At 41.3% G+C, this 15,194-nt stretch overlaps 1 protein-coding gene across 4 annotated transcripts in view; it reads left to right on the top strand.

Moving 5' to 3' along the window:
• Positions 1-15,194, top strand: part of IL18R1 (interleukin 18 receptor 1) — a 40,576-nt gene that overhangs the window by 5,658 nt on the left and 19,724 nt on the right. For all 4 annotated transcript variants that reach the window (XM_014854113.3, XM_070511558.1, XM_044773061.2 and 1 more), the window contains exons 2-5: positions 1,108-1,192; positions 4,155-4,398; positions 8,190-8,355; positions 10,979-11,129. In XM_014854113.3, the coding sequence (XP_014709599.1) occupies positions 1,135-1,192; positions 4,155-4,398; positions 8,190-8,355; positions 10,979-11,129 (619 nt within the window). In that variant the 5' untranslated portion in view covers positions 1,108-1,134. The remainder of the gene's footprint in view (positions 1-1,107; positions 1,193-4,154; positions 4,399-8,189; positions 8,356-10,978; positions 11,130-15,194) is intronic.

The raw sequence follows: 15,194 nt of genomic DNA, 5'->3' as shown, positions 1-15,194 counted from the left end.
ATTTAATTGCTCATTAATTTTAGAGATAGGCCTTCTTATCATCTCCATTTTGGTATTGAGCAAATAGACTCTGAGACTTTTATGTAACTTGCTGAAGGTTGCACAGCTTCTCAGGGCTCAAACCTGAATGCCAACTCAGGTTTGTGTGCCCCAGAAACCAAGCTCTTTCCATCATGCTGTGCTGCCTCCACCCAGTGGAGCTAGGTGTGTTATATTCAAGGAACGTGGGATTGTTTATGAAATATTCAGACTCGGTGTATGAGCCCGCGTGCACTCGTCTCCTATTGCACTCTCTAAATTTGTAATTAGTAGGGCAAAAGATGGGTTGGAGTGGGATTGAAATTCAACACAAATTTGAATTCGTTGAGTCCTTGTAGACTCGGCATCTAGAGTATAGGAAACCCTCGCTTTGTTTCTCCATTTCCTTAAATAAACACATATGGGCATGTGAGTGCAGACACATGCATGCACATCCACACACCTAGTCCTCTTAGCAAGTATTAACGAGTGCTTACTATGTGCTAGGCATTGTGCTGGCCCTTAGTGATACAGTGATGAAAAATAGACTTGGTTCCTAACTTACGAATACCTTAGTTCTGAAGAAGAAAGATGGATATTTAAAAACTCAACCCACAAATGAAGATTGTGATGAGCATTTTTAGGTGTTGAGAGAAAAAAGCAGCTGGAACACAGACGCACGCGTGCACACACACTTCTTCATGGGCAGAACTGCTATAAATATCTTAGTATATCACAGATTGTCTCTTCATAGAGTAGCAGATATTCTGGAAACACTGTTGTCCTCAACTTTGACCTTGGCAGGAAGATTTAGTAGACCAGGCCTAAAATACATCAGACTCTCTTATAATAGAAAATTGCATTATTAGCAATTTCTTCTGGATGCCGGAATTCAGTGCCTTGAAGTTTATCAACTCTATGTGGCTGAAAGTTCTGAGAATAGTCAGTGACTATATTAAGGGATATAAAATTGACTGGGCTGATTTTTTAAAGGTCTATGTGCCAGAAGATTTTTGAAAACCTCCTTCATAAGACAGGTATGCTTTTGTCTGAAAATTGTGGCTGAACCTGTCTTATTCTGTTTTCCAGAGAAACAGTTGAAACAGAATCCTAAACATGCGTCATAGAGAAATAGCCTTGACACTTTTGGTCCTTATGTTTATAAGCACCTCAGGTAAGTAATTGTAATCATTCACAAACATACTTCGTTGTTAGTCTGGAGGGAATACCAAGGTTTTATGTGGAGGTGGCTACTGAAGATGCTGAATTTATGAAAGTTGATGATTTTGCATTTTACTTTATAAAGTTGCCAACCATTTGGTCTTCCTGCCATAGAGAATAAAAGATTCATAGGAATGGGATCAAGCCAAGACTCATATGGGATAACTAAAAAGAAAACATTCAGCAATCTGAGTTTGTAGAGAGAGCAGGGTGTGAAAACTTGTATCCTGAAATAAACTACATTTATCTGAGGTGAAAATTTGCTTACTCTTATTTGAAATTTAAGAAGTCACAGCCTTCTTTATTATTGATTTTTAGAAAGTTTTACACACATTATTTCCTCCCTGAAATGAAGGCAAAGATTCATCTCGTTATTTAGGTAAGGAAAAAAGTGAGTGGGAATACCTTACAGATCTTAACGAGAACAATAGAGTTAGAGGGAATCCATAAGAAAGAGACTGCCCAAACCAGGGAAAGCAAGCAGGCTTTAGGTCAGGAGTCAGACACCAATTTTAATTTATTAGCAGTGATGCTTGGAGACATTTATTGAGAAGGATTCTGAGGCCTCATCAGGTTTCACTGGAGAAGAGTTCCATGATTGATTAGCAAGCTTCTCTCAGGCTTTGGAGGAGAAAGTGGGGGCACAAATATTGGTTTGCCTTGATCTATTATCTAGGAGCGGGAAACACATGAGTCAGTATCCCCTATTTTGAGAATTTCTGCTGAAGAGATGATGGAGTTAAGTTACTGATACTTTCAAACAACTCAGGCCTAGTATTTGGGTATATTTACTAGTGGGTCCATGTATTGTTGAGATCCATACGATACACTGCTACCCAGACGTTAGAGAAAGGAGGTAGTTCTGCTCTTTTTGATATGGAATAATCCTGTCAGCCTGCCAAGTGAAAACACAAGGTGCAGGAAAGTGTGTGTTCTGGGTCCCTGCTCTATGCACACACACTAATACCCTTGCTTCTAGTTCCAATGGAAACATGGTTCAGTCTTAAAAACAGCCATTTGAAGAGCACCTGTGCTGAAGGGCTCTAGGCAGACATGATTATATTCTGTGTGTAGGATTTACTTAACGTAATTGAAGTTAAATGACAACATCCTACTATTGTCCAAACTCGAGGCAATTCCAAACACAGCCATCATTCCAAAGGGTACTTGGAATGATGGTACTTGACCCTGCTGGATTCTTGCACTCTGTTCACATAAGATCGGGAGTCCCTGCTCTGGACACTCCCTACACCTTGAACTCCACTCCTTTCTCCAATCAAAACCCATTTCTAATCAACAAAGCCTATAGTGTTAAACATGAGATTAGATATGTGAAGCCACTAGCTTCTCACGGAGTGTGAACTTTCAACTGCCAACCTCCCACTCCTGGGGAGTATGTCTTCCAGATTAGGGTTCTTCAAATGATCACTCCCCTCAGAGGGGGATGATGACATGTGTCTATCACAACACAGGCACAGCTGCTTATAGAAGCTTTTTTTAAGACTGTCCAAAACCTAAAAATAACCCAAATGTTCAACACCCATGGGATGGATAAATAAATTGTCAAATCCTAACACAATTGGATACTACATAACTATGAAAAAGAACAAATCGCTGCTGTGTGATGCCTGTCACAGACACAGTAATGAACAAAAGAATCCAGACACCAAAGAGCACACGTTGTATGATTTGTGCACTTTATTCTATGTATATTATATCTCTAAAACAGGAAAATAAATTAAACTGTTTATAACCTACCATCCTTTTGGGTGCCGTTTAAAAGTAACACCCACGTTTACACTTGTATCACACCTTCTGTGTTGAAGCGCTGCAGAGTGAAATAGAGATTCCCTAACGCCACCAAACGCAAAGTTGATGTTCGTTAACTCTTGTGCTTTGAGGAAGATTTGACATCCATGTTTTCAAAGAAAGCATCTATTATCTGAACTACTTCCTTTTTATGTTGTGTTTAACAACATTGAATTAAAACCAGACAGTTGCTTTGAGAAATAAAACCTAACTATAAAGAAGGCATTTTCTCCATGCCCTCAGAGAAATGCTCTGCTCAGTTTAAAGATTCTCGTTCTCAAAATGTGGTTCAAGGGCACCCTGGAGCCGCCAGAGAACAGGATGTGGGAAAGGCCCATTAATGCTGACTTCGAACTACCAGAAGTGCAAAAGGAGGGGAATGACAACCTTGTGTAGCTGAAAGGATCCGAGAAAGTTCCAAAGCCAGAGTATCTGGGTTAGTTGAGAAAGAGGGAGGATGAGAGAGAGAGCCCAATGAAGGAAGTGACAGATATCCAGATTTTGAGCGATATTATATCAATCAATTCTTGATTGCTCACATGGGTAACCTAGAGAAAGAAGAGATTTACACACACTCTAAGCTGCACAGGAGCACCTTCAACCATCCCCACACCTGCCCAGGGACTGCTTAGGGAGGCTGATTGAGAGCAGGGTAGGTGAGACTGCTGATGGTGCTGCTGAAAACCTCTGAGGGCTCTAGGTTTCTTGTTTTCTTTTCCATGGAGACTCCTCAGCTAGAGATGTTTTGAGGTAGGTGTGGCAACACTGTGACTTCTGTGGCTTTCCTTATGAGGAAGTATGTGTAACATCTTCTTTTAAGAGATTACACTGCATTTATCTGTCTTCTGGCTATGGTAGGTTAAGTTCTGGTACCTTCCTTTCTGGGAGAAGCAGTTGGAAGTTTTATCTCCATTTCTGTTCTGAAAGTGTCTGAGTGTTAGAAAGATTGACCCTAAAATCAGAGAACCCATAGGACTGAGACACTGAGATTTCTCAGGACTTTCTTGTGTACCAGCTTCTTCACCTAATGCATTAGGAAAGCACAAAAATTTACCTGTGTCATTCTGTTTTTGTTCTTTTTCTTTTACTTTGCTAATTTTTTGAAGAAACTTGTACTTCACGTCCTCGAATTACTGCAGTTGAAGGGGAACCTTTCTATCTGAAATACTGCTTCTCTTCATCTGAGCCTAAGAATGAAACAGCCACCATAAAATGGTACAAAAGCAGTGGGTCACATGGACCCAAGGAGCTAAGCTCAAGCAGTTCACCCAGAATTACTCTGCAGGGTTATGTTTTGGAGTTTTGGCCAGTTGAGTCGGATGACAGTGGGTCTTACTCTTTCCAAATGGGGTGAGTACACCTTCTCTGTGTTAGTCTGTCTCATCACACTCTTGGACTTCATTCAGCAAATCAAATGTACAGCACTCTGAAAGGTCGGATAATCCATGCATTTTTCCCTCCCAACTCTTCCTACGACATAAAAGAAATGCTTCATTATTGAAAGATTAAATTAAATACCGCCCTGTGTTTATTTTCTTAGTGACCTTAATGAAAGGAGATTACCTAATATTATTTCCTTTTAGGGAAACCTTGCCAAAGATAAGTGAAGACTGAATGAAATTCATTTCAAAATTCGCCTGCTCCTGTAATCTAGAGCTGTTAGTTAAATTAAATAAATGGCTAGGGCTTCATAGTATCGTGAACATGTGGTGAGGGGGGCTGGGGTCAGCTTCTTGAGTGGTATTCTCAGGCTGGGGAGAAGGGTTGGAATTGGTGTAGACACATCCTACGCCAGTTTTCAGGGGTCTATTGAGAGCCAGGTGGCAGTGCTAGTGAAGGGTGTGTGTGTTTGGTAACCAGTCACAAACCTACAGCTGGGGCAGTGGAAGAGGGGAACACAGAAGGGGCTTTGCACAGCTTCTCGTGACATGACCCGAGTCTGCCAGGAGACCCATAATAAGAACCATAAATTCTATGAAATGAGAGCAACCAACTGATTGTGTCATGATTATTACTCAACTTGATTTGGTGAGTTTGAGAAGGAGTAGCTGAAACAAGGAATCTTCTATGTGATGGACTGTTAGTGAGAACATTGATGCCATAGTATTTATCTGGATCACTAGTGATGATATGTATGTATTTGGGTATGTATGTGTGTATGTGTGCATGTATTTGTATGAATATATATGTATATGTGTGTATGCCTATGTATGTATGCTTGCATGTGTGTGTGTGTGTTTGTGTATGTATGTATTTTTATAAGGATTTGAAACTGCCCTGTAGAAAGTAGCTCAGGGCCAGGCGAATGGTGACGGTGTGCTGTCGGATATAGTAGATTTCTTTCATGAGTGCTTCTGGAGAGAGTCCTGATCGTTATCGACAGTGCCGTTGAAAGCAGAGTGAGATATCACAGTGAAATCTTGATATTACTCCTGTGGTTTTGCACAAAATGAGGTCATGTTGGTTTGTTTTTGTATGTAGGAACTCCCAGGAGTGAAAAAGAAATTTAAGAACTCTTTTTTTAACCCATGAATTTTATGAGAGGGATGACCTTTTGAGAGAGATGATTTCAGAAATGGGTCACAACTGGGTCTTTTCACACCAAGCTAAGGAAGCATGAATGCTCACAAATGGGGTAGAGAAAAGAGAACATGTCCCTAATCCTGAATGAGTAACGGCATGATTTCAATGAACAAAGTGTTCTGGAGAGGACAGAAAGAGCAAACTGAAGGGAAGAGATAGTCACCTCGGAATGTCACTTGGAGGCAGATGGGGACAAAGAGCATTAACTGTCTTTCTGATATGAAAGGTGGAGGAGACAGCCTGGGAAGAAAAAGTGGAATCATCAGATAGAGGGAGGATGTCGGAGAGCTGTGGAGGGACCGGAAGAGGATAGGAGAGGGCAAGAGAAATGAGATGGCTCACGGAGGCTGTGGTGATGAACTTTGGAGGGTGTTGGAAGCTGATGAATAACATGAGACAAAAGTGGTGGTGGGAGGAGCAGCCTTGACAGTAATTTTGAAAATAAATGGGAGGGTACACAGGAGCAGGTTGTTTTGGACATCCAGGAGCACTGAAGATACAGACTTTTTCAAATATGGTGCAACTCGTGAACAGGTTCCTGTGTTTGCCACAGAGGCGTGTGTGTGTGTGTGTGTGTGCGCGCGTCTTTGCCTGTGTGCACTGTCTTAGGTGAGTGAGGCTTTGTAGTTTCATCTGGGATCTGTCAATGCCCAGACTCCACTCCTGGAATCCCTCCTTTGAACTGTAATCCTTCAATTTTTCAGGAATCCATTGCTAATGATCAAATGCCCCTGGAGACCGAAACTTTAATCCTACAGTGAAAATCACTTTGTCAGATTAGAATTTAAGGAGGAAATCCGTGAAGACAGAGGGATGCAGGAGAGAGAGTTTTCCATGACAGGGCGAAGAAATGAGGGTAGAGAGAAAAGCACACACGCAAGTCTTATAATCAGGTTGTAGGCTGAGAAGAGCAAGGCTGGCTTGGTAAGAGGCCTCAGGGGAGTGGGCTAGACCTTCTCAAATCCCTTCTGTGTGTGGCCAGGAGTGGCTCTTGTAATCAGAATGGGCTGCCCTCTGGGTCACGGCTTTGGGTTTGTTAGCCTCAGCTTCACACTAGCCTTTGAGCTCCCACAGCAAGTACAGTGCGCTGCTTGTTTCAGCATTTGCAGTGCGGCGTCTTGGACATGGAGGTTTTCCACCAGTCAGTATTTGGTGAGTGTTAGGAATTGAGGACTGCAGAGGCAGAGAACAATATGGCCTGATAAATTGGGAATATGCATGCGCCCTATTCTTTGTAAGCAATAAGACAGAGAGATCCGGAAATAGATCTCTGTCCAGCTCAGCAAGGCTGAGATCAGGGAAACATTACAAACACACTTGAGAAGAGGATGCTGCCAATGGGATTCTGAATCCTTTCCAAGAGTCAGGTAGCTCTATTATGTTCCATGGCCACTGACTCACTGTCTTTAACCTTTAGGAACCCTGTGAACACCCCCGCCACCCCCCTCCCCCCAACTCACCCAGTGCTGGCCAATCTTGTATACTTTCATACCCAAGGAGAAGGGCAGGATTCACATTGATTATGAAAGCGTAGCATTGTGCAAAGCACTCCTGGCCTTTAGCACCAAACTGATGTGCGTTTGCGTCCTGGCCCTATTGGTTGCCAGGTGTGTGACCTTGGGCAAGTTATTGACCTTTGCCTGAAGTTTAGCTTTCTCATCTCACATAAGGAAAATAATTGTCTCCATTGCATATCCGTGGTACAATTCCTGGAACTCAATGAGTGCTAGTCTTCCTTCCATCCTGTTGCAGACTTAAAGGGGAACCTGAAAAGCCTACAGTGGGCACAAAATTGTCAGGCACACAAGACAAGTTAACAACACAGGTCTGCTGCATTTAGTGTATGGATCGATATATTTCACTTGTGCAGTTGAAGCAAACGTCAGATTGCAAATGTTTCCTTTCTTAAAAGCTCCTTTTTAAAAACACCATTCCACTTTTTTCCTCTTCTAGATTACTAATTTCTAATCAGAAGGCAGAACAACAGTAAACTGTGTTCAAACTAGCTTCTGTTTAGTAAGGCACTTAAAGTGCTGATACAATTATGCTAAGGGTTTACTGTTGGTTTACTCAACAGTTAAGAGAAGAGGATTAAAATCAATTGCCCTGAGAAATCATAAAACCCAATGTGTATATGCAGACTTTCGGAAAACAAGTTCAGGAGTTTGTTTATAGACCTTATGAAACCACCGCCACTCTCTCATCCTGGGTTAAGAATTTCTGAACTTGTCCATCTTCAAAGATCACTCAAGTTTTACCCATTTCTGTCCTGACATCTATAGTGTATGGTCTGTGATAGGTTGTGTGTGTGTGTGTGTGAGTGTGTGTGTTTATGACTGCTCAGTTTTCTCTCTTTCACTGCCCCCTATGCACATCCCATGACAGTTAAATTTCTTGCCGCACTAAACCAAAAAGAGGCATAGCCGGGTTTGGGCATCAGTGAATGAGTCTTTTTATACAAAAATAAGGGAAAAATTTCATTGGATTGGTTACTAAAAGGTGATATTTGCAAAGTCTCTGTACTAATTATAAAATATGTTTAAACCTTTATTTCATAGGAATGCTTCTTATGAATGGAAATTAAGTGTCATCAGAAGAAGTAAACACAGCTGTTTTACCGAAAAACAAGTAATTAGTAAAACTGTGGAAGTTAAAAAATCTTTGCAGGTAGCCTGTGAACATAGTTACTATCAAAAACTGGCCCACAGGACATCATTGTATAAGGTAACGCTTTTAAAATATTTTCACTTAAGACTTGATAGAAAAAATAAAATTCCAAAATGAAGGTCTGATGGCTGTGGAACATTTTGGTCTCGTAACCTCCGGGCTGTGTGACCCCACACAGCTCAGCTGGCCTCTCTGAGCTGGGTGCCCCTTCGGGGTTGCCGTAATGAGCTCTTACGCATAGTTGCATGTCACAGAGTTTCTGCTAACTGCTTCCTCTCTCTTGCCTCCCTTCGTCTTCCATCTCTTTCAAAAAATTAATTTTTAGGAATGCTGGTTTAAGGATTTTCATTTTCTTCTGCCACATATATTTAAAATTTAAAGTTCTATTGTATATATATTTTTTCTGAATATATGAGTTCATTTTATAAAATTGGTAGATGAAAAAATGAATAATGAATATAGCAGAAATCACTCATAATTCCACCAGCCAGAGACTTTGGTTGTTTTTCTGTGTAAATGTCTACTATTAAAAGGTGGTATTTTTTATTGCTTGTATATTGCTTTTATCTGCTAAAAATTGTATTGTGATTATTCCCCCACGTCTTTAAACATTCTTCCAAACGTGGGATTCTGTTGTGTTGTATGCTTGTATCTAACTAATCCTGTTATCGGACTTTGTCAGTTTTCTACTTTTCACCATTATTTATAAGGCTAAAAGAAATATCGTTCCTATAAGTCTTAGGGTGAATATATAATTTAATCCTTCAACAAAATCCCTAGAAGTAGAATTATTGGATCAAAGGCTATGAGCATGTTTATGACTTTCGATGCACAGTATCAAACTCTTATCCAGAGAGCTATGCCGATTTCTCACATCTTCACCACATTGGGAAGTAATACTTCTAGAACATTTAAAAATATGACATGCAGAATTTCAGTAACTTGCAGTGCCTCCCCCTACACCATTTCTTTTCATATTATAGACTGAACATTTTTAATATATTTATTGCATCCTAATATTACTTCTTTCGTGGATTGTCTGTTTTCTTTGTCTATTTCCTTCAGTTGGTGTACCTTTTGCTCGTTGAGTTGTAGGAGCTCTCTTGGACAATACTATGGAGATTATATATGCAATGTATACGTACACTCACATGGATTATGTATATACATATGTATAACATACGTGCACACACACAACACAAGTTATATTCCTTCTATAGAAGAAAGAACCTGAAAAGGGTGGCTCTCGTGGAAACTCTGAAGAGCTGTGAGAGAGGGCGGTCTGAACAGAAGAACTTGGGAGAGTTGCGCCTACTGACGACGATTTCCTAGAAACTTTTGTTTGTACCTCTTGCTTGAATAGTGTTTACTTGTGACTTTACGAGGAAGCTCTTACCCAAAATGTTTTCTAAACTTTTGAGTCAGTCCTGAGTTGACTTGACTCTGTTTCCTGTCAAATGTGCAAATATTTTAGAGTACACATAAATCTCAAAGCTTCACTGTGCTGGGTTCTAAGGAATCCCAACATGCAGATATTTAAATTTAGAAAATAAATGTAATGGGGATGTTTTTAGCTAGATAACTGACTGTAGAGTTGAGTATTCTCAGCCCGTTTACAGATTTTGACCCAGCTGCGGGGAGGGGAACAGGAAGCAAAAGCAGTAAGCAATTGATTGGAAATAAAAATAAAGAGTCTTTGATATTTTAATATGCCTTGGAAAAAACCAGTTTAGGTTTATAAAAGTTTGGCTTCTACAGAAACAATTTCCTGAGGTGAGGTATACATGTAGGGGCTTCACAAGCCTATTCTAGGCTCCCTCGGGGCCTAAAGCCCCAGTTGTCACCAGCTCTGAGAGCTGTGAGGGAGAAGTCTGTGATTTCATCGTGATACTAAGAACGGCACACAATTTAAAACTTATAAATTGTTTATTTCATTCGGTATTTGCAGGAACGGTGTCACATAGTCAAGGTTAGCAATTCAGCTCCCGTTTCCCCCTTCTGGTTCTTAGATTGTTTCAGAACCTATCTACAGGTGACTGGATTGAAGAAGGTGACTTTTTATTATTGTCAATTCCTGTGACATATATGAAAATTTGTGATAGAGAGACATATTTGTATGTGCCTATGGATTTGAATATTCTTGATGCATTTCTAATCAGTCCACTGCCTTCTGGTGGGGGGGCGTCAAGGGGGTGGGTAGTCTGCTAGGTACTCAGTTCTCTGAGTAAATCTGTCCCCACCACCACCACCCACTCTCAGGGTGGGTAGTCCTGAGTACATAGAATTGGACTAAAAGTGTTATGAAGTAGACTTGTGTGGAATGTTTTGACCCAAGCAGGGATTTTTTTATGGTAGTGTTCTCGCTGTCTCTTGCTGTCCCCCTTCCTCTCTTTGTGTGTAAAAGAGAGAGATTAAAAGAAAATGATGAAAGCAGCTACAGTGCCCCCTATATTTTATTTCCCAGCATATATTAATAATGATAATGATAATAACAGTAGTGGGACTGTATTTTGTTGTTCCAGTAAAGGCAGTGCCAAAGCACTGGGACATTTACTCAGAAATTTCTAGTTTCCATTCTGTTTCCCCTTTTCCCTAAAAATCTTCAACTTTAAAAATTTGAATTATTGTAATATAAGCCTGCTTTTACTTAAAATATTTTAACTTGTTTTTTTGAAAACAGAACTGTGAACAGATAGAGAACAATAAAAATCCATTTTTACAGAAGAATGCGGAGTTTAAAGATCGGGGATATTACACCTGCGTGTTTTTCCTTCATCATAATGGAAAACTGTTTAACGTCACCAAAACCTTCAATATAACTATAGTTGGAGGTAAGAGAAATTTGAGAAGGAGGAATAAACAAATGTATCTTAGTAAAGGGGAATATTATTTTCCCTTCTAAAGCATTATGGGAAGCCAGAGGCAACTTGGTTGGAGTTACGACCACATCACTAGTTCAAATATAAGAGTTAAAATCATTTTGGCATCATCCACTGTGCTGAAAAGATGTTTTTGGGTAAAAAAATGAAAGTTTATGTAGGTGAACTTCCCATGAGTCAGCTCTCTTATTTGGTATTTGAGTAACTTTTGGAATCTTTTGTTGTTATGCATATGCTTTCAGTCAAGAAATATTTATTGAGGATGTCTACATTCAATAAACCATACCGAATTTTGGGAGGTAAGAGAAGCAGGGAAATATGAAATGAAATGAGTAATATACTATTCTCAAGGAATGTGATTATAGTCAGGATAGGTGATAAGGCACATAGGTGTACCATAGTATATGAAACTGGAGTCATCTGTGAAGTGTCAGGGGCACAGAGGGAGGAGAGAGGAAGAACAGACACAGGAGGCTCTGAGCTGCTCTTAGAGGCTGAGCATGATGGGCAGGCAGGAGGGGACGCTGGGGAAAGGGAGCTCTGATAAGAGGATATGAGGAGCACAGGTGTGGCAGGGAAAAGGGGCAGTGCATTTTGGGATAATGGCTATTAGTCTGGTTTATCATGAACCCAGACTATATATAAAGGAAAAACTGAAGCCTGGGAGTTTAGAGTGACAGAGACCTTAGAGATGATTTCATTAAAGCTCTCCCAGTGAAGATATCCTTTTTATGGCACAGCCAATAATTGGTCATTCACTCCCTTCTTGGGAACTATCAAGGAAATTACCAAATCACACAGCAGGGTAGTCCAGATTATAACAGCTGATTGTTGAGAAGTCTTTTTTTCCATTGAGTCCAAATACGCCTTCTTGTAACTTCCACTTGCTGGGTTTTGTTTGCCTGTACAGATTGTGTCGTCTCTTCTTAAAATAGCAGCTCCTTTCAGTATTTAGAGATAGGTGGCTTATATACCCTTGACGTTCTTTTCCATCATTCCGTCTCCTGTGATGACTCATTCAACAAAATCATGGGCCCCTTTGTTTTGCAACATTTTTCCTCCTTGCTTCAACCTCCACTTATATAGCTATATACCATGTATTTCTAATATACAAATTACCACAAACTTAGCATCTTCAAACAATATGAATTTATTATCTTACAGTTCTGGAGGTAGAAGTCTGAAATGGGTTCACTGTGCTGAAATCAAGGTTTCAGCAGGATTGTGTTCCTTCTGGAGGTTCTAGAGGAGAATAGGTTTCCTTGCCTTTTCCAGCTTCTAGAGGCCATCTGCCTTCCTTGGCTCATGCCACTTCCATCACCTTCACAGTCAATAGCGTAGCATCTTCAAATCTCTCTCTGATCTTTGCTTCCTTCATCACATCTTTTCTGACTCTGATCCATCTGCCTCCCTTTTATGAGGACCTGATTACATTGGGCTCACCTGGATAATCCAGGATACTCTCATCTGAAATCCTTAATTTAATCACACTGCAGAGTCCCTTTTGCCATGTAAGGTGTAATATTCACGGGGTCTGGGGATTAGGATGTAAACAACTTTGGGGGGGTATTATTCTGCATTCCCATAACCTGAGAATCCCATAACTAAATTCTTAAACTCAAACATCTTAAATTCTATATATTTACCTTAAATTCTTCAGTTTTACTTTCCCATGTATATTCTTTAATCTCATATAAATCTCTGGTCTCTTGACATTTCCACCACCAACAACCTCCCCCCATCCATCTTTGCTTTTTGCCTACCAACTACCCAACTCTTCTTTCCTTCCTTTTTGGAGGGAGCAATAAGACTAGCCAAGATCAAGAGTGCTTGCTATAGGCCAGGAATTGTACCAAATACTTTAAATGAATCATTTCATACAATTCTCACAACGGCCCTGTGAGCTTGTGATCTTGGGTGAGTGAAATTACTTAGTTTCTCTCTGCCTCAGATTCCTCATTAGTCAGATGAGACAGTAATGGTTCATCCCTTGCAGGGTTAGTTTGAGGACTGAGTGTGTGTAAAGCATTGAGAATGGTGGCAAGGACATGGACGGCTCTGCTGTTATTAGCTCTCCCGTTGCCTTTCCTCACCTTCCCACACTGCTGCATCTGTTGTCTTTCTACCTTAACTACCCGTCTTATTTTCCTTGTCTTCTTCGAGAATGCCAACTGTATCTTTCAGGACTTAACTAAAAAGTCCCTCCTCGTCTGTGCTCCTGTGGCCTCTCGTTCTATTTCTGACTGTTAGAATTGAATTACTTGTCTGTTTCTGTCACTAGGCTGGGAAGCTCCTGGAAAGAAGGGATTGAACTGGGTTCTCTTCCTCATCTTTGCATCTCCTGTACTTACAGGTGGCACTTAGCACATAGCAGTTCTCATTACGTCTGTCAAGTGAATTATCGAGACAGCAACAGTTCCTGCAGCTGTGCCTCATTCAACAAGAAGTCTAGACTCTTAACCATCCTGGATTTTCCTTTGGATTTGATGAAGTTTGCCACCATTCTTATAAAATGTAGAGCTTAAGAGTTGAAGTTGATAGTCAGGAGATGTCATGACCCATGCTGAGGACAGTGGAACTCTGAGCTCCAACCTTCTTTATGTTGTGTCTTTATTTCAGTTCACCCGTGGTCATGGATGTAGATCTCTCAGCCACCATGTGGTAAACACCATTGCCTTGAATCACAATCCTCTTGAATCCCGCCTGGCATCTGCCATTTTCTTCATCTCATGCTCTGGCTGATCTGGTGATGTCTCTTCCTACTGCTGACAATCTCTGCGCCATTTTGATTCTGTGGTATTAGCTTCATAGGTAGACTAGACATGTCAGGGGCATACACCGAGGTGTTTTCTTCTTTCCTTTACCTTAAATAGGATCGTACCCTTCACTTTACACCAGTTTTAAAAACCTGGTGCTTCTCTGGATTCTCAATGATCTGCTTCAAGTTTTAGTAGATGGTGTCCTTTCTTAATGATGTCCTTTCCCAAAGATGTCTTTTACACCGCCACTTCCCAGGACTCCTACCAAAGTTCCTGACAAAAAAGATGAATACAGAGAAAGGTAGTCAGTAGCAATTTTCATTACACAAAACCACCTCCTGCCCCTTTGTCCTTGAATCACCTCATGCTCCTCGGTATTCTCAGATGTGAAAGTTAGTTTTTTTCTCTGGAGGCATCCCAGCTCCTCCTGCCTGTCTACGTGAATTCCAGGCCTGCCTGGAGAGGCTGATTCCCAGAGGAACTCAGAGCTGACTCAACCTGGGGTTTTGCTGCGCTGGTTTCATTCTCCAGTTCTTGCCCACATATTCCTCCACTCCCTTCTCTACTCCTCACTCCGTAGCACTGCACTTTCTGAGAGAGCTTAGGAGGATGTGGATGCTGCAGGAGAGCTCCTGAATCATCTTTTACTCCTCATGATCAGGGATTCTGTTTGCTGAGCGCCTGCAAGCCCCATGAGGGCTGCTCTGGACAGTACACGTAAATGCCCCAGAGGCACCAGATGTACTAGAGGGGATAGTCCAGGTCATGAAGAAAGTTGCCAATGCTGATAATAGGAGTAACAAGAACCTGACTGCGTAGCACTGTAAATGTATGACCATAGTTACTCTCAGAGTTCTGCAGTTAGTAGCACCCTAGGTTGTGTTATAGCATTCAGTGGGAGGCTGCGGGGGGTTATTTACTTCCAAAGCATCACTAGATGGGAGCTGAGGCAGAGAAGATTTATGTACCTCCAGTCAGGTATCAGAAGTCTCTCAGGAACAGAAGTAGAACTGAGCCTACAGGTGTGGACCCCAGCAGGCCCAGGACTAGGGGGAGGCCGGCGAGGCCTCCAGGGCACAGAATTGAAGGGGCAATCCTTTCAGTATCCTGCCAGGGGAGGGTTGGGCTCCTGAGAGGAGTGTCTTGCCTACTCCGCCCAGTAAATCTCTGTGAGGAGCTGAGGAGAGCAGATGAAGGAACCAAGGCAGAGCAGAAAGGCGCTTCCCAGTGACTTTGCATCTTCCAAGGCCAGCAAGTT

This window comes from Equus asinus, chromosome 6 (genome assembly GCF_041296235.1).
Source record: "Equus asinus isolate D_3611 breed Donkey chromosome 6, EquAss-T2T_v2, whole genome shotgun sequence".
Lineage (NCBI taxonomy): Eukaryota > Metazoa > Chordata > Mammalia > Perissodactyla > Equidae > Equus > Equus asinus.
The sequence above is the reverse complement of the archived record's forward strand: the minus strand, read 5'-3'. Positions and strand labels throughout refer to the sequence as shown.